The sequence below is a fragment of the Physeter macrocephalus genome, chromosome 14, assembly GCF_002837175.3.
Source record: "Physeter macrocephalus isolate SW-GA chromosome 14, ASM283717v5, whole genome shotgun sequence".
In the NCBI taxonomy this organism is placed as follows: Eukaryota; Metazoa; Chordata; class Mammalia; order Artiodactyla; family Physeteridae; genus Physeter; species Physeter macrocephalus.
In genome coordinates, this window is record NC_041227.1 from 37,676,916 (window position 1) to 37,700,683 (window position 23,768).

At 44.1% G+C, this 23,768-nt stretch overlaps 2 protein-coding genes across 3 annotated transcripts in view; one reads left to right on the forward strand and one right to left on the reverse strand.

Moving 5' to 3' along the window:
- Positions 1-12,839, forward strand: part of ISM1 (isthmin 1) — a 78,690-nt gene extending 65,851 nt beyond the window's left edge. For both annotated transcript variants that reach the window (XM_028498972.2, XM_024123502.3), the window contains 3 exons: positions 586-729; positions 4,589-4,678; positions 10,584-12,839. In XM_028498972.2, the coding sequence (XP_028354773.1) occupies positions 586-729; positions 4,589-4,678; positions 10,584-11,101 (752 nt within the window). In that variant the 3' untranslated portion in view covers positions 11,102-12,839. The remainder of the gene's footprint in view (positions 1-585; positions 730-4,588; positions 4,679-10,583) is intronic.
- The window catches only part of TASP1 (taspase 1), a 353,026-nt gene that overhangs the window by 948 nt on the left and 328,310 nt on the right, over positions 1-23,768 (reverse strand). The window lies entirely within an intron of this gene.

The window sequence follows — 23,768 nt, forward strand, 5'->3', positions numbered from 1 at the left end:
TTATGTACCAGTTATCTACTGCTGCATAACAAACCATTCCAAAATTTGGTGACTAAAACATTGGCAGTGTATTATTTCTCATGATTCTGTGGATCAGGAGTTCAGGTGAGGCCCCACTGGGCATCTCTTCTACTGCCAATGGCATCAGCTGAGTTCAGCTGTCCACTGAGAAGTGCCTGGAAAGTCCAAGAAGGCTTCATTCCCATGTGTAGTGTTTTGGGGGCCCTTCATGTGACTCCTCTCTTTGTGTGTGAAGGAACTGATGGTGGTCATTTTGGAAAATCCCTACCATATTATTCCATGGCTCCACACTCTGTGAATGTACACATTCTCAACAAGCACTTACTGGGCACCTTCTAGGGGGCAGGCCCTGGCCATGTGCCCAAAACCTCAGACAAAGTCCCTGCCATTATTAAGCTAATCCCTAAAATGAACCCTGGAGCCATAGGCTTTTGACTCCAGCTGGCATCTGGCCCCCTCTAACGGTGGGAACGTCAGAAATGGACAGTTGGCTGGCACTTCAATGGGGGAGATTTGGGGACTCTTTGGCGAAGGCTGGTGACCACCTCCCTGGTTCCGTTCCAGATTCCACAGACGGTGAGGGAGACTGGAGTCTCTGGTCTGTTTGCAGCGTCACCTGTGGGAACGGCAACCAGAAACGGACCAGGTCTTGTGGCTACGCATGCACTGCAACCGAATCTAGGACGTGTGACCGTCCAAACTGCCCAGGTGGGTTTACGCAGGGGTGTGGCTCCACATTCAAGGGCAGCTTTTTTTATTTTATTTTTTTATCTTTTTATACAATTTTTAAGGGTTACGCTCCATTTACAGTCATTACAAAATATTAGCTATATTCCTCATGTTGTATACAATACATCCCTGTAGCTTAGCTTATACCCAAGAGTTTGTACCTACCACCCCCAACCCCTATATTTCCCCCCCCCCCACTGGTAACCACTAATTTGTTCTCTATATCTGTGAGTCTGGGGAAGCTTTTAGTTTATATTTTAAAACTTATAGAAATTGACTTCCTACAGGGCAACGATTTTCCTAAGAATTCTGACCAGACTGGGACAAGAGACGAGTAATGGGCTTAGTGGATGAAAAGATGGATTTTCTGAGCCTTATACACAATTGTAGTAACTGTGACTTAGAAGACAATGCCACCATGTACTTAATTTAAAGGAGGGATTCTGGTTAATTTGAGCCTTTGATGTGGGGTGGGTTGTACCTTAAAGAGACACATGAAGACAGGCGTTCATGGTCTAATAAGGAAGCCAGAACCAGAGGCTTAATGGCCATCTACAGAAAAACCATGTGTTAGCCTGAGAGTTGCTGAAGGCTCCAGAGGGAGCAAATTGGGTTAACTTGGCAGTTAAGTATCACTTTAAACTGCATTGTCAGTGTTTTAAAAACTTAACTAATTACAAACTTGGTGAGAGGTCATATTCGGGTGAAAAATAATTGTGTCTATAGCAGTAGTTATCAAACCACGGCCCATGTCAGTATGGCCCACACATTTTTAAAGGGTTATGAAGAGGGAGGAAGAGGAAGAAGAGAGAGAGGAGTAGGAAGAATATGCAACCAAGACCATATGTGAAATGAACTTACTTACAAAACAAAAATAGACTCGGAGACATAGAAAGCAAACTTACAGTTACCAACAGGGAGGGATAAATTAGGAATTTGGCATTAACAGATACAAACTACTATATATAAATAGATAAACAACAAGGGTCAACTGTATAGCACAGGGAATTATATTCAATATCTTGTAATAACCTATAATGGAAAATTATATATATATATACAGCTATATATATATCTGAATCACTTTGCTATACATCTGAAACTAACACAGCATTGTGAATCAACTATACTTCAATAAAAAAAAGACCATATGTGAACCACAAAGCCTAAAATAGTTACTTTCTGACCCTTTACATAAAAGTTTACCAACTCCTGGTCTATAGTTTTCCATCTACCATGTGTTCCCCATGGTCAGGTAGAAAACCAGCCTAAAATACTATCTCGGGCTCTTCCAAGAAATCACACGCTCCAAATGGCTTCCTCCGAAAGAAATTTCAGAGGCAGAACATTTGATCCCCACACCCAGACTTCCTTTTCAAATACACTTTATTCAAGTGTATTTGTTTCCTACCCATAGAAACTCTGTTCTAAATCTCTCAGGCTGAGATTTAGAACAAAAAAGTGGAAGAGCAAAGGGATTTCTGCGGGGAGAGAAGATCAGATTGGCAATGTGTGTGATAGCAAAGGGGTGTGTGCAGAAAACAGGGCTGATGGTATGAGAAGAGGCAGTTCTAGCCCCCGTCAGCCATGCAGGTGGATTTCCAAAAGTGGAACAACCATCAAGATGCTTGTCCTGATCTTTCCCGTGTTCATCATAATGAAGCTGAGTTAGAAGTCTGGTGGGATGGGATTTTGACGGGTAGAAATCAATAAATAATAATAATATGAGAAGGGAGAAGAGGAGGAAGGCAGGAAGAAATGAAGAAGAGAAGGAGAGGAAGAAGAAGAAGATGATGATGAAGATAAGATGAAACAAAAGAAAATGAAGATGAAGATGAAGATTGGGAAGATGAAGAAGGGAAAAAAAGATAACGAGGTTCATGAAGAGTAGGACTTTTTGAGTATTTAAGTATCAAGCAAATTTCTAAGGTCTTTGCATGTGTTACTTCATCTAATCCTCACAATAACCTCATGAACTAGCTATTGATGATGGTACTCGTTTGGCAGCTGTGGAAACTAGGGCACACAGGCTAACTTGCCTAGAGTCACACAGGCAGCAAGTGGTCCAGCCTGGATTTGAATCCAGGCAGTCTGATTCCAGAATCCTTGTTCTTAACCATTAGACTCTTAACACCTCTGTCAAGGGGAAGGGTATCGGGCTCAGCCACACGTGAATACAGACAGCATTTAATATCAGGGCTTGGGCGGGCTTGCTTGTTGCTTTCTCTCCCAGAGCTGGCACCCAGACCTAAAGCAGTAGACATAGATATCTTGATAGCAGGTATCTTCCCTGCCGCCATTTTGAATGTTTCCTTCTCGTTTTCTCTCACTACTGAGAGCAGCATGGCCAGCAGCCCTGTTCATACATTTTCTTCTCATCTGAACTTGCCCTCCTTCCACCCTTTCTGTTCTTGACTCTTCCAGCTTTTCAGGGCTCCCTTGAACATGAAGGATCTCCTTTTGCAGGATCTCTTTCCTTTTTTGGTGTCTTGATTCTCAGCTCTACTGCAAAAACTCATGGGACAGGCCATCTCCCTGGCCTGGCAGTGATTGCACTGTAAAAGTTTGTCCCTTAGGCCTACCATACAAATAAGTTCTAGGGACCTCACATAAAACAAGAGAGAGCCCCTTAAAGGAAACCAACTCATGCTTAGCAAGACAGTCAAGGTTCTCCAACAAATAGCCCACGTTCCACTACTCCTCCCTCTCCTGACTGCCCCCATTTACAGGGGGTTCCTGTTTGCAAAGGAAGCCTAGGTGGGGGTGGTCATTTGAGGAGGGGAGGGAGCCAGGAAGTTTGAGGCAAGCTAGGTTCCGTTGCTCAGAGCAAGCAATAACAAGCCCAGGTTATTCTTTTTTTTTTAAATGTTGAATTTGGGGGTTTTTTAAAAAATGTATTTCATTCAAGTATAGTTGATTTACAATGTTATGTTAACTTCTGCTGTACAGCAAAGTGACTCAGTTATACATATATATACATTCTTTTTCATATTCTTTTCCATTATGGTTTATCACAGGATATTGAATATAGTTCCCTGTGCTACACAGTAAGACCTTGCTGTTTATCCATTCTGTATATAATAGTTTGCATCTGCTAATCCCAAACTCCCAATTCATCACTCCCCCAACTTGTTCTTTTCGAAACATTATCAGCAATGCTAAAAGTCCCAGCATATGAGAGATCTGGTCTTTAGCTATGGACTGCTGCATCCTCAAAATGAACTAGACAAATATTCAAGGGGAAAATGTCAGCCAACACTTGCCACTTGGTACTCTATGTGCTTTCTTTACACATAACTCATTTAATTCATTCAGCACTATGAGGTGGGTCTTTGGTCCTCCCCATTTACGGTTGTGAAAACTGAGTCACACAGATGTTCCAGGGCTTGCCCAAGGTCACACAGCTAGTAATGATTTGGACCCAGTGAGTCAGTCCTTAAGACTGGTGTTGACCACGAGACAAGTTGTTAACCACTACGCTCTATAGCCTCTAGTTTAGTTTGCCATCCTGACACCTCTAGATAGACAGCCATCCTGACGCATATCCCGCATCGCCCCAAATCCCATTCCTAGGCCCAAGGAATGAGTTCCTTAGGCACATTCAGGCACATCATTTGGATCTGATTTCATGCTGCAAATGGTATCTGGGGTTTTAATATATTTTATGCTCTATACCTGCTTTTTACTGTTTCCTCTGTTGGCAAGTTTCTGCCCATGAGTAGTAATGAATACAAAAAAGGCTTTATTCAAGTGTATTTGCTTTTTTTATTTGCCAGTGGTGGTGGAGGGCTGACTTTTTCCATATAACTAGGGAAAATGAGCTCCTGTCTGTGTTTAGGAATCGAAGACACCTTCAGGACAGCTGCCACCGAAGTGAGTCTGCTTGCGGGAAGTGAAGAGTTTAATGCCACCAAACTGTTCGAAGTTGGTAAGGAAAGGTGTTTGTTTTTTTTTTTTGCTTTTTCATCCAAATATTGATCTAGCGTTTTGGAGATTCCTTCTGCCTTTGCCATGCCATCCTTGGATCCATTTAAATGTTTCGTTTTCCTCTTACGGGGTCCAATTTTCTCAGCATACTTCTTGCTCACTGAATATACACCAAGCAAGAGAGAGCAGCCGCCCCATTCCTCCTGCACCAGACGGAGCCCAGCAGCCCTGCTGTGTCTGCCCCGCCAGCCACGCAGCATCCATAGCACGCGGGCGGGGCGCCCTGCCCCTAGCTCGCGATCCGTCCACACTCGGGCCTCGAGCCTCAGGGCATCTCTTCTCCCAACTCTCACCGAGTGTCCCCAGTAAAATCAAGAAATGTTGATGTCAGTTTTCCAGCAGAAGAACATGGGGGAGGAAGGAAGAGAATGGGAACTTTCTCGACATCATGCCTCCCCCATCTCACTCCCCGCCACGTGAATCTTTCATGACCCTTTGGTACACCCTGCTACTCAGCTGCTCGAAAATGCTAGCTCAGGTACACTGAACGTGGACCAAACAAAATTGAAAGTGTCTATTCAGCAAGGGGAAAGCTTGCTGAATAAAAATAGCTCCACGTGCTTTTGGATGTAATTCTATATGACAGACTCCTTTTGCCCCATTTCTTTTTGCCACCCCCCAAAACCCTTTCCTCACCTCTTCACTCTGCCCTCCTCAGCCACACTGGAGTCAGTTTGGAAATTCTGTTGCCCGGGGTTTCCATCACAGTCCTTCACATGCAACCAAAATGCCATTAGCAGAAGCCTTCTGCGCGCACAATGCATTTGACAAAAAAAAAAAAAAAAAAAAAAAGAAAAGACTACATGCAGGAATTTTGCATAAAATCATAAAACAATAAGATGGGCTTTTGGGGAAGAGAGCGTCTCAGGCCTCCCCATATCTCACCCCACAGGCAGCCAGCTATTTGCCCTTTCACAGGGGATGGGACCAGCTGCACCCAATGGGCAGCTGAGGACACACAGGGATGAGGGGCGATGGTGGGTCAGGCAGGTTCTGGGCAGGAGCAGACAAGGCTCACATGCTGATCAGGTAATAGAGGAGCATTTGATGAGGGCCTTTTGGCAAAGGTGTGAGCAGGTGGGTGGAAACCAAGAAGGGCTTGTACAGAACCCTGGGGCTGGCAAGCGTGGGGAGCCCTTACCACCCACTGGCCTGAAGGGACCAGGGGAAGGAGTGGTTCCCAGAGCCACTGTGTAGAGAGGGCTGCCTGACAGCACTTCCAGCTCCCAGAAGGCGGTAGCCAACCTGTAACAGTGAGGGAGGAGCCTTGGGAACAATACCCTGACTTCGCTCCTCCCTCCCTCTGGTCCCTCACCCGGTCCTCCCATTGGCTCACCCCAGTTAGAAACCAGGGCTCAGGGAGCCCACAGATTGGGTGCATACAGGGCAGCCTTCCATGGCAAGGAAAAATGTGGAATAAGGATGTAGAAGGACAAACGGAAGATGCCCAGCAGAGATGAGAAAAGCTTGACTAGCACAAGGTCAAGTTTCTTAACCTACTTCTGCCTCAGTTTTCTGATCTGTAAAATGGTCTAAGGTAATGGTGCCTAGACCTATTGTAGAGTGAAATGAGTTAATACTTGTGAAGCATTGAGAACATTCACACTGAATACTCCATGTAAATTTGATAAAAAATAAGTCAAAGGACCTATGTCCTATACATGAATTATGATGACCTTCTACTCTGGAGGAAAAATACAAAGCTATTTTCTGGGACCTCGCTGAGTTTTGTTTCTGAAAACCCTGCCCTCTGAGGGGGACCCCCCACTGGCTTTGCAGACACACACTTCCCAGGATGGACCCTCCAATCTCTATGCAACTGCTCAGTCAGGGGCTCTCAGGGGTGGAATCATAGCACTCAGCCCATCCCCGCAGGCAACATCTTCAACCCTGTTCTGTGTACTCCCTGCTTTCCCTCTGGTTTAATCCTCATTGCAATTTTTGAGATCGGTGCAATTTTTATACCCAGTTTAGAGATGAGAAAACTGAAGCACAGCGAGGTAGAATACCTTGCTCAGGGTCACAGAGCCACTAAATACTTGAGTTGGGATTCGATCCCAGGCAGTCTGGCACAAGAGCCTAGGTGTTTCACCTTAGGCCAGGCCTTTCCGAGCTCCTGGGAGGTGCCCCAGCTCTCTCTTTCTCATATCCCTCAAGAGAAACCTGAGCACCCCTGCAAGCTTCCCCACAAGCCCGACCATTTGATTTTCACTCATGACACCACCAGCCTCCCAGGCACCTGGGTCAGAGCTGGAGAGTCACTTCTGATACCTTCCTCCCTTCCCCCCAAGCCCACCAAGGCCTAGAAGCCCTACCTCCCCGACTACTCATGATCCCAGAGTATCTCACCTGGACTCTTACAATTGGCATCATCACTGAATCTTTCTTCCTACTGCATAGCTCAGTGAAGAGCTCACTGTCACTCAAAAACCTTCAGTGGTTCCCTAGTGCCCTCTGAAACGAGCCTAAACCACACTGAAGACCCCATGACCTGACACTAACAACCTTCCTTCCCTATATCCTCTGCTCCAGGGAGACTGAACATGTACCCTGCCCCCAGACTTCTTCTGCTTAACTGTGGTGTGCTCAGTTAATACCAACCTTGATGGCCCTCCCCTCTCCCGGCCCCATCTCTGCTCTTGCATGTAGTCTGAGTCAGGTCCAGCCTTCTGAGATGGGATTGGACATTCAAGAGATTCACTGGGGAAGGGCCCGGGAAGGATAGAGGGGAGGCATCAGGAGTAGGCAGGGAAGGCTTTCAGACCAAGATGCAGGCCTGACCTGGGAGGGAGGGAGGGAGGGAAGGAAGGAGGACTGGGAAGCAAGGGCCTCAACACAGCTTGAGAAAGTCTCGGCCATGCCAACGGGGACCCCCAGCAAAGGCTGCCTGACAAAGGGGTCCCCCGTTGGGCAGCACCCGCACCAGGCTCAGTCATCGACCGAGAGCAGCCCCGGGGGAGCACCACCTGATGTGAAAACCACAGCAGATCCACAGCCGCTACAGCTGGAGGCAACCAGGCAGCAAAGTGCCCCCAGCAGGCTTCCTTGCAGGAGCTCTGAGCAGGACACTTGTGGCCACCATGCAGCCCTGAAGAGCCTCAGGGCCAGCCCGTGTGTCACACTCCTTGAAGCACCCCCTGACTTGCACTGATAGAAATGACACTTTTTAGCACCGGTGGGATGTTTTGCTTTGGCCCCCTTAACGCACCCCACATTCCACCATGGTGGGCGGCCTTAGATATGGCTCATCTTACGCGCTGCAGCTTCCTGAGCCACACGCAATGGGAAACCTGCCACTGCCCACACCACGTCCCTACACCCCAGCAGCCCCTATGGTTTTTTGCCTGATGGTGTGCTCTGGCCCGCAGAGCCACCAGCCCATGAATACACGGTCTTCCAGAAGTCCAGGAGCAGCCCCCTATCAGTGATGGATGGGAACTGGTGGATAATACCCAGATCCCGCCAAATAAAACAAAACATCTCTCTTCAAAGACTATTCAAAGGATTATTGCAAAAGGGAAAGGACCTATTTGCAATAGAGAAAACACTGTGTCTATAGGCCTGCAAGCATCTCAAGGGTTAGGCAAAAGGGTTTTCTTTTACAGAGGAGTAAATAAGGCTAGAAGAACCCCATGTGAGTCAGTGGGATGGAAGGCTGGTGAGATCAGATAGGGCATCAGAGAATGTTCTGCCCTGAGACCAGCCTGTTTTCGGTAGGGACCCCTAAGGAGAGGCTATATGCTGGCCCAGGCAGAGGGTAGGTCAAAGTTCAGGGGCTTGAGAAATATAATATTATATCGCTTATATGCAGAATCTAAAAAGAAATGATACAAATGAATGTATTTACAAAACAGAAAAGGGCTCCCAGACTTATAGAATGAACTTATGGTTACAGGGGCGGAAGGGTGGAGGAAAGGTATAGTTAGGGAGCTTGGGGTTGACATGTACACACTGCTATATTTAAAAAGGACAACCAGCAAGGACCTTCTGTATAGCACAGGGAACTCTGTTCAATGTTATGTGGCAGCCTGGATGGGAGGGGAGTCTGGGGGAGAATGGATACATGCATATGTATGGCTGAGTCACTTTGCTGTGCACCTGAAACTGTCACAACATTGTTAATTGGCTACACTCCAATACAAAATAAAGAGTTTTTAAAAAAGGTCAGGGGCTTGAAAGAAGGGGAGACTATTAACTAAAGTTTAGTTGGGATGCGTTTTGTTCTGATTGGGGATGAGCAGTTTAGCTAATCATTTATGAGACCAAGAAAGGGCATCTGGAGGGTCTGTGTCTGGTTTTGGGGTTTTTTTTTTTTGCAGTACGCAGGCCTCTCACTGTTGTGGCCTCTCCCGTCGCGGAGCACAGGCTCCGGACGCGCAGGCTCAGCGGCCATGGCTCACGGGCCCAGCCGCTCCGCGGCATGTGGGATCTTTCCGGACTGGGGCACGAACCCGCGTTCCCGGAATCGGCAGGCAGACTCTCAACCACTGCGCCACGAGGGAAGCCCTGTGTCTGGTTTTGTCATAGGTAAACAAGGCAGCAGCTGTGAGTCTTATCAAGTCCTGCGGGGAAGAGGGTTCTTACAGTAAGTGGTTTTCCAGAATGCGCAAGGGTGGGGGAAAGTCTTAACCGTGGCTGCTTCCCAGAATCATGGGGCTTGGGTAAAGTTCCACCCTGTCACTGGATGGGTTTCCGAGGTCCAAGGGGAAGATGCTCCAGTTTCTACAGCGGTTACTTGTTTGATCCACATCCCATATTGCCACCCTCCCTTCCCTGTCCCACCTCCACGCTCCCTGCTGGTGTTTCCCAGAATCACTTCGCAAAGAACCATTTTCCCTGGCATCTCTGTCTCAGGGTCTGGGAAAACACAAACTGAGACATTCACTAAACCAGAGGTCCTGAACTCTCATGACTAAGGGACCAAGAGCGAACACCCATGAGTGACAGGACCTCCTGTCTTGACCAAGAAGGGGTCACTGGTTACCTGTTCACAAGGCAATGCAGGACTGACGTCAGCCTATCTTTGGGTTTTTCAAATGAAACCAGGAATCTACATTAATAAGTGTAATCACATAATTCTTAAACGTTGGCAATTAATTCAATATTTTTTAATACTGTAAGGCTAAACACTGCACACCTCTTGGGGCAGGTTCTGGCTCAAAGTCTACAGGTCAGTGTCCTCTGGCCTAAATATTAAATTCCCTAAAAGCAGAGGCCACTGGCCTCTTCCTCTCTGAGACCTCTTATCATAGGGATTTGCATGTAACGGTTGTTAACTCTTTCCTGCCTAAGGTTAAGAGGTTAGGCCACTAGCCTAGTTTAAACCAGTCAATTAGTGGCAGAAATAAAACTTAGTCCTACAGGTATCCCTTTGAGGCCTTTTCCACCACTCATCGCTGATTTAGAGAGGAGATTCAAAATGTCTCTCTGAATTATTGTTTGTTCTGTTATGGGTGATAATGGGGTTACAGTTATCTAGGAAAACATAGAAAATATGGTTTAATTATCCTCCTTTTTTTGTAGACGCCTACTAAAACTTAGGGGTAATAATATCATATCTTTCCAAAAAAAATTTTAATGATGATTAAGCCTAGGTGATGGCATCTGGGTAGTCATTGTATACGTATATTCTCTCCACTTTTCTATGTATGTGAAAAGTTTTCATAATATAAATTAAGGAGTTGGTGGGGCCGAGAACAAAGTTCCCAAGTTCAAGGGCCATGATCGTGTTCGCCCATGGCCTGGCGGTTCCAGGGGCTGCCAGTCAGGGAAGGGAGAGGCTGACTTTAAAGTCATCAGGCAGCCGGTTTTGCATGCGATCAGAGGGTTTCTCTGGCCCGTTTCAGACACGGACAGCTGTGAGCGCTGGATGAGCTGCAAGAGCGAGTTCCTAAAGAAGTACATGCACAAGGTGATCAATGACCTGCCCAGCTGCCCCTGCTCCTACCCCACCGAGGTGGCCTACAGCACAGCCGACATCTTCGACCGCATCAAGCGCAAGGACTTCCGCTGGAAGGATGCCAGCGGGCCCAAGGAGAAGCTGGAGATCTACAAGCCCACGGCCCGGTACTGCATTCGCTCCATGCTGTCCCTGGAGAGCACCACACTGGCCGCCCAGCACTGTTGCTATGGCGACAACATGCAGCTCATCACCAGGGGCAAAGGAGCAGGGACGCCCAATCTCATCAGCACTGAGTTCTCAGCGGAGCTCCACTACAAAGTGGACATCCTGCCCTGGATTATCTGCAAGGGCGACTGGAGCAGGTATAACGAGGCCCGACCTCCCAACAACGGACAGAAGTGCACAGAGAGCCCCTCAGACGAAGATTATATCAAGCAGTTTCAAGAGGCCAGAGAGTATTAAAGAGACACCACCTCTGTTGTTCGTGACACAAACACACTGCACTGATCCGCCACCTGGCACAGAGTCTCTCTTACCCGCATACATGTATATGTACATATACCGCGTATTTGTCATAAGCTACACTAGGGGTGTGCGCCAGGCCCTTGTGACTGCCATCTGAAGCCACCGTTGCCTCTTCAATGCCAATGGCTTCCTTGGAACTCTTCCTAGGGGGGATGTCCTCAGGAGGATGGGGAGAAAGAAGCTGGAAGAAGAACCTGGAGGTCATAGCAGGTGGGATTCAACTCACACCCCAGATCCAGCATTTCCGAGAGAAGCAAAGGGGCAAAGAGAATGAAGTTGTAAACGTGATAAGCAGTTTTTATATATAACTTATTTAATATGAATGTGACTTATACGTCACCTTTCCTCTGGAGTTGTCATCGTGAAACTATTTAATCACTTCCATGAGAGTTCAGAAAGGGGCTTAGGGAGATGGAAGAGAAAGGGAATTTTGTAGTAATGACTTCTTTAAAAATAAAGAATTCAACAGAAAGATATCAAAACAAGAAAACACCCACCTGAAACCAAGTGTTAGTTAGCCAGTGAGGTACCTTGATGAAGTCTCAGCTTCCAAATGCCCTTGCCTCAGCCTGGATAGGGACTGAGGGGCAAATGGGTATTTTAGGAGAAAATCTGAGGCCTGGTTTTAAATGGACTTTAAAACAAAGGCCAGTATTAACACAACGCTATGATTCTACTAAAAGACCCCAGAATAGAATTTCTGCTCTTGCCTTAAAATAGGTTCAGAAGGCTACAGGAAGGTCAGACATAAATACAAGGAGTAGCACTTTTCCAAATAAAAAATGCAAAACAAATGGGGAGAGAACATGAACTTCATTTCATCTATTTTATTTTAATACCATCGTAACAATTTTTTTCTCCACATTATATTCTCAGTAAATAAATATAAAAACAAGGAGAGGAACTCAAGTCTAGGAAACCCTAATTTTTTTATGTTTTAAGAAAGAAAAAAAATACATTATTTTTGTAAAGTATTTATTGAGTCACTGAGTCTTGTGCATCAAGCAATTGTAATATGGCCTGGTTCTGTAGGGTGGAACTTAGGACAAATAAAGAGTTGGTTCTTATGCAATCTTTACTTGCAAAACTCCAGGAAAAGAGATTACATAATAAAATCATAATAAAACGTGTTACCTACAGTAAATGTGTTACCTTCACATATTTATGATACAAATTCCATAAATAGCCCTGGTAAAGCAGGGCTTCAAGGCAGGGGAGAGGAAGGTTCAAACCAGGTAGAATAAAAGGCTCATTGATTGATGTGATGGTGGGTGGTATAAGTCATAGCATCTTTGGCACCAAGAATATCAACTCTACCCCCAGGAGGCTAGAGCTCATTGATACACGTGCAACTTTTTGCCCACCCAGAGCTAAGAAAGAGCTAAGAAATCCAAGCCAGAGCAAAGGCTTAAGACAGCGCAGGTGAGTGGGACTGCTTCCAGACAAAATTCTGCAATTACAGTAATAAGTAGAACTCCTCATTGTGCAAATTATTCCATTTCCAGATGAGGAAACCAAAGCTCAGAAAAAAATAGATCACATTGGATCTATCATTCATTTCCTAGTCCAGTGCTCTATCTACTATATCAGCCTACCCCTAGGTTCTCATAATAAAATCTTGTTTTAATGGAAAAGCTCTTATCAGTCATTTACACTTTAGAATGAGTTATCCATGTATTGCCCACTCTCAGGATATTTATATTTAAGACCTATTTCTAATTATGGAATGAGAATCCTTATTCACATCTGAAGGAAGTTTAGGCAACTGAACTGGTAAGGAGAAAATCAGGAGGTCCATGTACCAAGGAAGCAGATTTGGTTCCTAATAATAGGAAAACCATTTTTGCCAAGAGAGTTGGTTGCAATGGAATGCACTGGCTTTGGGATGGTGAGTACCCTGTCAGGACAGGTATTCAAGCAGAGCTGGAGATGAATCACATGAGAAGCTCATTTTAGTGATCAGGAGAGACAAAAATGTCCAGCAATAACCCCCTCTGATAAGTGTTCTATAACGGGTAAGTGGAAAGTACTCTGGGAAAATAGAGGCAGGAATCAGGGAAGTACCTGCTAGACCTAATGGAGGAGTGGTATTTCACAAAGCAGAGAAGAGGGAGGGCAAGTAGATGCATTTGGAGTAAGAAAACAGTATGGGCAAAGGCAAAGAACTACGCAAGAGCTTGGTGTTTTCTGAAAACTGGGATGTTTACAGTGATGAGCCAGAGGGACAAGAATGGCAAGTTATGGAGTTGTATCTAAGGTGTTTTTGTTAAGGATTTAGCATGGAAAATTAAAGCTGTTTCCTAATACAGTGAGAATAACTGATATGAGCCATGTTTCCAGTGGGCTATTTGCCTCTTTATTTCAGACTTTCCTGACATAACGAACTGAGAGTTGGAAGGTGGGGTGAATTAGGAGCTGGGGAGGGCTCCTGGGCTCTTTGCCTACTGAGAACACCACTAGTTTCCCAACCATCATCCAGATGGTGCCACCCCTCTGGAAATTTGCTGAACTATAACCTGCCTCTATGCAGATGTATCTCATTTACTATAGGGCCCCAAGCCAGCCCCAGGGTAACCCTGGGTAATTCCTTCCTGGAAAGGGGATCATGTGAGCAAGGGCCAACTTTGCCCACCGCAGAGTAGGCTGTCTGCCCCCTCACCTGCAGCACCTGTTTATGGGACCCCTCAGCAACTGCTCTACAGATGCCTCTCATCCAACGATTTGCTCCTTTGCTGCTCCTTGGAAAGAGATCCCTTTCTCTAGTGACCCACTGGGCCTCTCAGGTGCCACGTATGAGCAAGCCAATAGTGGCAGACAGAGAAGCCAAGGCCCTCTAGTGGGCGCACGTGGGAAGGATGAGGGCAGGGCCCCAGAAGAGCTGGGCATCCTCCTCACCCCATTCAATTATTATCCACCATGATTAGTCTCCAAGCCTTTCCATCTTTGTAGCTCAGTGGCCAGGGGGTAGATTTCCCCACCCTAAGACCCGGGAGCAAGGATCAAAGAATAGGTACGATACCAGCCACCCTTCCTGAGCACACACTTTGTGCCTCTGTGCTAATCACTTTACCGTGGGAGGCAAGCAGATTACATCCATTTTACAGATAAGGCAAAAGAAGCCCAACAAGGTCTTCTAACCTGCCCAAGTCATAAGGCTCTGTACATGGCAAAGCTGGTTGAAGACTGTGTTCTTAACCTTAACCTCTACTCAACTCTCTTCCTAACTCTTCCCAACACATAGGATCAGGATTTTGCCTCCGACTCACTCTGCCTTTGCTCCAATTGTTCAAATCCACCAAATGTCCCTGCACCACCCTTTACGTGTCTCGCATTGGTGACAGTGAATCTGGCTTTAACTCTACATAGTCTGCTCAGTTCTCTTGTATTCCATAAGAGGATTTGAATCCTGTATCTGAGACCTTGCTCAGGTTGGCTGAGTAGCAGAGGCTAACTTTCTAGAAGATAGCCTGCTCCATGGATAAGAATGAGACTGGTCTGTTTTCCCTGCTTCACTCAAGCCCCATGCCAACTGTTGCCTGTTGGGTCGACCTGAAGGGAAGGTGCCATGTCTCATGCTTTCTACACCCCCAGCCCCTAGCTCTGTACCTGGCAGATATCATCAGGCAAGGTACAGGGGGCGGAAGAATTTGAGAGTTGAGTCAGACTGCCTAGATTCCAATCCTGGCTCCCTCAGTTGCCTGCTGGGTACCACTGGATAAGTTAATCAGCCTGCGTATATTCCAGTTTCCCCATACAGTTGTTTGGAGAATAAAATAAGAGATATGAAGCTCCTAGCACAGGGCCTGTCATGTACCATGTGCGTCGGTGTTGAGTCATTGGAGAAATATTTATTGAGCGTATATAGTTGCCAGGCATTGTTCTAGATGCCAGAGATACAGCAGTGTACAAATCCAAGTTTTCCTTGTGGAGGGGAGACAGCTGATAAATAAAAAGTACATAATCTGAAATAGTGGTAAGTGATATCAAGAAAAATAAATTATTTGATCACACGTGTATGTTGCATTATTTAAAGTAATGCTAGTTGCTGTAATAGATAAGCCTCAAAATCACAATGGCTTAACACAAAAACCTCTAAAGTTAAGTTTCTGGTCAAGGGGCTCTCCTCTAAGTGATGACCCAAGGACCCAAACTTTCCATCTTCAAGGCTTGACTCTCTAGGGTGCCCTGAGGGTCATCTCTATTCCAGGAGGCTTAAGGAGTAAAAAGCAGGGAGAATATGGACAATGACTTATATAGGTGGCCCAGGGAAGTACAGCTGTTTCATGCCACACTCTTCTACAAGGGAGACTGGGAAATGGAGTCCACTTGGGGGCCCAGGAAGCAGAGATCGGCTGTGTGAGCACCCGATCAGTCTCTGCCACATAGGTAGACCACCAACTAATTAATTACACAAGACAAGAGAGAAAGCTAGTGAAAGGGGTTCTGGATGGGCCCAAAGTTAGTGATCGAAGGGAGCGATCCTTCTCATCTCATTTAGACCAGTTCAACTTTCAACTGGCAGCTCCTGCAAGTTCTCACCTGATGGTTTTCTCTAACCAGGGGCCACGCAGCTCGCACAGATGGGGCTGAAGTGCCAGGGAGTGAACAGTGCCTCCCAGGAGGCTTAACAGGACCTTGGTGGATGAATACCCCATCTCTCTAATCCCTCAAGTGGGGCAATTCTGAAGCGTGTTTTATACCATTCCCGAGCTCCCAGTGAGACTGAGGTCCTGTCACCCTCGGTGGGGACCTGCTTGCTAACACGCCAATTACTGGCCTCCTTCCCTTCCCTGTCTTTCCTCCCCAACTCCCCTACTGTCGCTCACTGGAATTGTCTCCCAAATAAGTTACTTGCCCAGATCCTTCTCTCTGGATCTGCTTCTGAGTGGTCCCAAACCAAGACATCACTTTGTGCTTTAATATTCAAATATAAGTTTGTTATTCAAATATAAGTGTATAATAATATTATTGCCATCGAGCTCATGTGAGACGAGGTCTTGTGTTGCTGACAGCTCTTCCAAAAAAGAAAATTCACTCTCATCCTGGCCAGAGATAAAAACTCTACTAGATTTCAATTCCATTTAGTTTTTACAAAATGAAGATAAACCCCCAGTTTTTACGATTAGCCTCAACAGGCAGAAAAGGATTCCACCAAATACCTCTAAACATTTCTGAACATCTTTTCTTAATTTTTGACTTCATCTCCTTGCTGACTAAAGACCAGTCCTGCTCTAAGGACCACACTTTGAGTAGCACTGTTCTAATTAGCTGAGCGACAGTGATCAACACCCCATGAGCACTGAGTTGATTCTGGCCTGATGGACAAAGAGTCATGAAAAAGCTTCCCAGGAAGGGGGTGGGGGCTGCCTGTGTTCCTTCGTTGTCATCCATTTACAATTTCCAGTGGAAAAATGTGTGGGTTGTCACCATTATGCCTGCATGGTTTCAGACAAATTAAAGGCTTGCCTCAGTAATTACTGGGTGGGTATATACAGAAACATACATCCATGTCTACAGATCCTGAATACAGTAGTGTAAATGAAGGCAGAAAGCTTACAGCCAGTTGATTTTCTGAGGTTTAGCATTGGTTTACTCTATGGGATTAGAAGAAGAGGGGCATTTTCCGGGACCAGAAGGTAAGACTTTTCAGGAACAAATTTATGGGACCAGCAACTTTTTGTTGAACCAGAAGAACAGACCCTTTTTTTTCCAGACCTTCATGTAGAGATTTAGAAAGCCAACATACAAAGACCAGTGTCTTGCCTGTAATGGCAAAAATAACATCATCCTTAACCATTTTAGTGGCAGGGGAATTGGTGGGAGACTGGATTGAGACACAGCTGCAATAGCAAAGCTGGGTAAAAATTTTATGACTTTGCTAATTTTCTATCTGTTCTGGGAGTCATAAATGTGCCCTTATAGATATTCATGATTGCCCTTAAAATGAAAAAAAAAAAAAACAACTTTTAAATGGCACAGAAAAGCCTTTCATTCCCGAGGCATGTAATTCATGGATGATTTTCAAAATGTCATGTTTGAATTGGGAAGGTAACATTTCTTGAACTAATCAGCCAATTGCTTCAAGAATATGACTCAAAGGATATAAAAATTTCAAGGCTGACTTTTAAAAAAGAAAGAGGAATTCTCTTTTCTATGCAAGTTCCTAAGTTATTTTTTCACAAAGGTCATGGCTAAATGTTAGGTTTATTTGCTATGGAAGAGAACAGTCTAAGTGAAGTAAACTTTTAATTCTTTAGTGACAGGGAATGGTAGCAGATCTTGAAAAGCACCATTTTAAAATTTTACACCATTAACCAGGGAGTTTCTATTTGGTTAGCTGTAACCCCCTTTAGACCCCACTTGTCTGTGTTTTTGGTTTGTTTGGGGGGTTGGGTTTTTGTTTTGTTTTTTTTAATCTTTGGAGAGCTGAACAAAAGGAGAAGGAGAAAGGCAAAAGAAAAGAAAAGAAAAACCCAGGATCTCCCAGGATGAAAGTCTCTTTGGAACCTCTAAAATAACTCACTGTCCCTGTTATTAACATAACTAAGGTGGGATCTTCACAAACAGGAGATTGGAGAGACCCACACCATTGATGCTCCTGACCCCAGAGAGCCTTCCAATCCCTGCTCAGGGATGGCTGGGTCCTGCCCAGACAAGACCAGGAAGAGATTTCCAAAGACCTCATGACTTGAAGTCACATGACCAGGATTCCTCCATTCAAAAGAGAGCAAGGTGTCCTGTGCTGATTGTCTGTGGAGGGTAGAACTTTCTGAGAGGAACATTTCAAGTCCCCTTTCCTAGGGACTCCTCTGAGTCAGGAAGAAGCCTGCCTCTGAGCCACTGTTGAGTGCTCCCTCCTACTATTACAGTATATTATAAAGAGAAAAAAAAAGGAGGAGGGCAGTGATCCAGTGCTAGAAATATAAAGCCTGGTTCACCACTCACCAGCAGCAAAGGTAAGAAGCTAAAGCTTGAGATAAAACTGCAGACTCACTGTTTCCCTTTCACTGCTTTTTCTACACTGCACAGCCCAGTCACCTTCCTGACTGCTCCTCTCCCATCCCCTCTGCCACCCAGTTGGCCATCTTGCAGCCAATTGCCATTTTTGTAGCCAATCTTTTGTTAAAGATGCTCTTCGAACACTATTACAATTAAGCATGCATTCAGAAAAAACTGCACACATATCATAAGTGCACGGCTCAGTGAATTTTCACAAAGTGAACAACCACATGTAACCAACACCCATGACAAAGGTCAAGAAATGGAGCATAAGGCTCATGAGAGGCTTTTGGGGATGATAGAAATGTTCTAAGTGTTGACTATGGTGGTGGCTACACAACTGTATGCATTTGTCAAAATTCACTGAATTGTGCACTTAAGAAAATTGAATTTCATCATATGTAAATCTTACCCCAATATAAAATAAATAAATAAAACATTACCAGCACTCTGTCCCCTTCCAGTCAGTACCCACTTCCCACCAAAAGTAATAAGTAGCACAACTTCTGCACTAGATTAGCTTTGCCTGATTTTGAACTTCAAGTCAGTGGAATCACACAGCATATGCTCCTTGAGATCTGTCACCTTTTGCTCCACATTGTATTGTGAGATTTTCCCACGTTGCTCCTTGCAGCTATAGGTCCTGCCTGCCCATCGCTGCCAAGTATGGCACATGTCCATTTAACCGTTCTACCATGGGTGGGCATGTGGGTGGTTGCTGGCTTGGAGCTTTTACAAATAGTGCTGCTATGAACAGTCCAGGGTGTGTCTTTGGGGCTCATACACACAACATTTCTATTGGAAGTGAAATTGGTAGGTCAGAGGACATGCACAGTCTAGCAGATACTACCCCAGGGTTTTCCAATGTGGTTACATTGGTTGACACTCTATCCAGGAGTGTTTGAAGGTTCTGGTTCTTGGACCAATCTTGGTTCTACCCCTTTCACTAAGTCTTCCCTGACTGTTCTGTTCTTCGATTGCTTTATTCTTATATTTAAGTCAACACATGTGTACTGAACACTAAGTAAGTGTGTGCCAGTCACCATTCACATGCTGGGTACCTACTGGATATACAAAAAAAAGATGGACAGGAACCCTGTCCCATGGGGGTGACTAACTCAGATGACTATAATACATTGTGATAGGTGCTATGGGAACAGATGAGGACATGATTAACCATGGCAATTGTAACCAACAAGCCAGAGTTGCCACATTTTATTTAGGAAAACAAGTCTGATAATACCAAGTGTTGGCAAGAGGGTGTGAAAACAGAAACTCTTTATCACCTCTGCTTGTAATGATGTAAACTGGAGAATAATTTGACTATGTCTAGTAGAGTTGAAGTTGAAATGTAGCAAAATTCACTAATTTCCCTCCTGAGGGTCTTTTTTCTATTATCAAAAATAAGAGGGACTTCCCTGGTGGCACAGTGGTTAAGAATCCGCCTGCCAATGCAGGGGACATGGGTTCAAGCCCTGGTCTGGGAAGATCCCACATGCTGTGGTGCAACTAAGCCTGTGTGCCACAACTACTGAGCCTACGCTCTAGAGCCCAGGAACCACAACTACTGAGCCCGCGTGCCACAACTACTGAAGCCCACATGCCTAGAGCTCATGCTCTGCAACAAGAGAGGCCACAGCAATGAGAAGCCCATGCAGCACAATGAAAAGTAGCCCCCACTCGCCACAACTAGTGAAAGCCCTCATGCAGCAACGAAGACCCAAGGCAACCAAAAATAATAATAATTTTTTTAAAATTAGAAATAAGTAAAATTGTTCACCAACAGAGGAATGAACAAATACACCATGTTACATTCATAGGATAGAATACCATCCAGCTATTAAATGATCTAGAGCTAGGCATAGGCTCACAGGTGTGTCACAAAAATATAATGTGTATAAAAGAAAATTGCAAATGGATATGAAAGTATTATACAGTCTTTAATCATTTAAAAATTCACAAAACAATACTGTATTATGACTGGACACTGACATAGGGAATTAAAGTTTTAATTATGCATGGGAGGACTAACAGCCAACCTCAAGATAATAGTTACCTCTGGGTATGGCTGACAGTGAGTGGGTGGGGAAGGAGAGAAACTTTACAGATAATATTTTATTTCTTTTTTAAAAAAGAAACCTAATATAAAAGTATATATATAACCTAAAAAATGTATATGTACATATGTTAATGTTAATACTGGCAAAATGCTAATACTGGTTAAATCTGAGTATTGGGTAAAGTACAACTGTTACATTATTTTCTGTATATGTGACATATTTTAAACTAATTACTGAGACTGGTTCAAGATGGCGGAGTACAAGGACGTGCTCTCACTACCTCTTACAAGAGCACTGGAATCACAACTAACTGCTGAACGATCATCGACAGGAAGACACTGGAACTCACCAAAAAAGATACCCCACATCCAAAGACAAAGGAGAAGCCACAATGAGACAGTGGGGGGGGCACAATCACAATAAAATCAAATCCCATAACTGCTGTGTGTGTGACTCACAAATTGGACAAAACTTATACCACAGAAGACCACCCACTGGAGTGAAGGTTCTGAGCCCCACGTCAGGCTTCCCAACCTGGGGGTCGGGCAACGGGAGGAGGAATTCCTAGAGAATCAGACTTTGAAGACTAGCGGGCTTTGATTGCAGGACTTTGACAGGACAGGGGGAAACAGAGACTCCACTCCTGCAAGACACACACAAAGTAGTGTGTGCATCGGGACCAGGGGAAGGAGCAGTGACCCTGTAGAAGACTGAAGCAGACCTACCTGCTAGTGTTGGAGGGTATCCTGCAGAGGTGGAGGGTGGCTGTGTCTCATGGTGAGGACAACGACACTGGCAGCAGAAGTTCTGGGACAACCAACAGGGAGGGAACCCAGCCACACCCATCAGCAGACAAGTGGATTAAAGTTTTACTGAGCTCTGCCCACCAGAGCAACAGCCAGCTCTACTCACCACCAGTCCCTACCATCAGGAAACTTGCACAAGCCTCTTAGATAGCCTCATCCACCAGAGAGCAGACAGCAGAAGCAAAAAGAACTACAATCCTGCAGGCTGTGAAACAAAAAACACATTCACAGACAGATAGACAACATGAAAAGGCAGAAGGCTATGTACCAGATGAAGGAACAAGATAAAAATGCAGAAAAACAACTAAACGAAGTGGAGATAGGCAACCTTCCAGAAAAAGAATTCAGAATAATGATAGTGAAGATGATCCAGGATCTTAGAAAAAGAATGGAGGCAAAGATTGAGAAGATACAAGAAATGTTTAACAAAGACCTAGAAGAATTAAAGAACAAACAAACAAACATGAACAATACAATCACTGAAATGAAAAATACACTAGAAGGAATCAATAGCAGAATAACTGAGGCAGAAGAACGGATAAGTGACCTGGAAGACAGAATGGTGGAATTCACTGCTGCAGAACAGAATAAAGAAAAAAGAATGAAAAGAAATGAAGACAGGCTAAGAAACCTCTGGGACAACATGAAACGCAACAACATATGCATTATAGAGGTCCCAGAAGGAAAAGAGAGAAAGAAAATATTTGAAGAGATTATAGTCAAAAACTTCCTTAACATGGGAAAGGAAATAGCTACCCAAGCCCAGGAAGCGCAGGGAGTCCGTTATAGGATAAACCAAAAAAGAAACATACCGAGGTACATAGTAATCAAAATGGCAAAAATTACAAAGAAAAATTATTGAAAGCAGCAAGGGAAAATCGACAAATAACATACAAGGAAACTCCCATAAGGTTAACAGCTGATTTCTCAGCAGAAACTGTACAAGCCAGAAGGGAGTGGCATGACATATTTAAAATGATGAAAGGGAAGAACGTACAACCAAGATTACTCTAACCGGCAAGATCTCATTCAGATTCAGTGGAGAAATCAAAAGCTTTACAGACAAGCAAAAGCTAAGAGAATTCGGCACAACCAAAACAGCTCTAAAACAAATGCTAAAGGAACTTCTCTAAATGGGAAACACAAGAGAAGAAAAGGACCTACAAAAAAAAAACCCAAAACAACTAAGAAAATGTTCATAGGAACATACATATCGATAACTACCTTAAACGTGAATGGATTAAATGTTCCAACAAAAACACACAGGCTTGCAGAATGGATACAAAAATAAGACACATATATATGCTGACTACAAGAGATCCACTTTAGACCTAGGGACACATACAGACTGAAAGTGAGGGGATGGAAAAATATATGCCATGAAAATGGAATACAAAGGAAAGCTGGAGTAGCAATACTCATATCAGATAAAATAGGCTTTAAAATAAAGAATGTTACAAGAGACAAGGAAGGAAACTACATAATGATCAAGGGATCAATCCAAGAGGAAGATATAACAAGTATAAATATATATGCACCCAACATAGGAGTACCTAAATACATAAGGCAACTGCTAACAGCTATAAAAGAGGAAACTGACAGTAACACAATCATAGTGGGGGACATTAACACCTCACTTACACCAATGGACACATCATCCAAACAGAAAATTAATAAGGAAACACAAGCTTTAAATGACACAATAGACCAGACACATTTAATTGATATTTGTAGGACATTCCATCCAAAAACAGCATATTACACTTTGTTCTCAAGTGCGCACAGAACATTCTCCAGGATAGATCACATCTTGGGTCACAAATCAAACCTCAGCAAATTTAAGAAAATTGAAATAATATCAAGCATCTTTTCTGACCACAACGCTATGAGACCAGAAATGAATTACAGGGGAAAAAAACGTAAAAAACACAAATAGATGGAGGCTAAACTATACATTACTAAATAACCAAGAGATCACTGAAGAAATCAAAGAGGAAATCAAAAAATACCTAGAGACAAATGACAATGAAAAAACGATGCTCCAAAACCTATGGGATGCAGCAAAAGCAGTTCTAAGAGGGAAGTTTATAGCAGTACAAGCCTACCTCAAGAAACAAGAAAAATCTCAAATAAACAATCTAACCTTACACGTAACGGAACCTGAGAAAGAAGAACAAACAAAACCCAAAGTTAGTAGAAGGAAACAAATCATAAAGATCAGAGCAGAAATAAATGAAATAGAAACAAAGAAAACAATTGTAAAGATCAATAAAACTAAAAGCTGGTTCCCTGAGAAGACAAACAAAATTGATAAACCTTTAGCCAGACTCATCAAGAAAAAGAGGGAAAGGACTCAAATCAATAATATTACAAATGAAAAAGTAGTTACAATGGACACTGCAGAAATACAAAGCATAATAAGAGACTACTACAAGCAATTCTATGTCAATAAAATGGACAACCTGGAAGAAATGGACAAATTCTTAGAAAGGTATAACCTTCCAAGACTGAACCAGGAAGAAATAGAAAATATGAAGAGACCAATCACAAGTAATGAAATTGAAACTGTGATTAAAAATCTTCCAACAAACAAGTCCAGGACCAGATGGCTTCACAGGTGAATTCTACCAAACATTTAGAGAATAGTTAACACCCATTCTTCTCAAACTCTTCCAAAAATTGCAGAGGAAGGAACACTCCTAAACTCATTCTATGAGGCCACCATCACCCTGACACCAA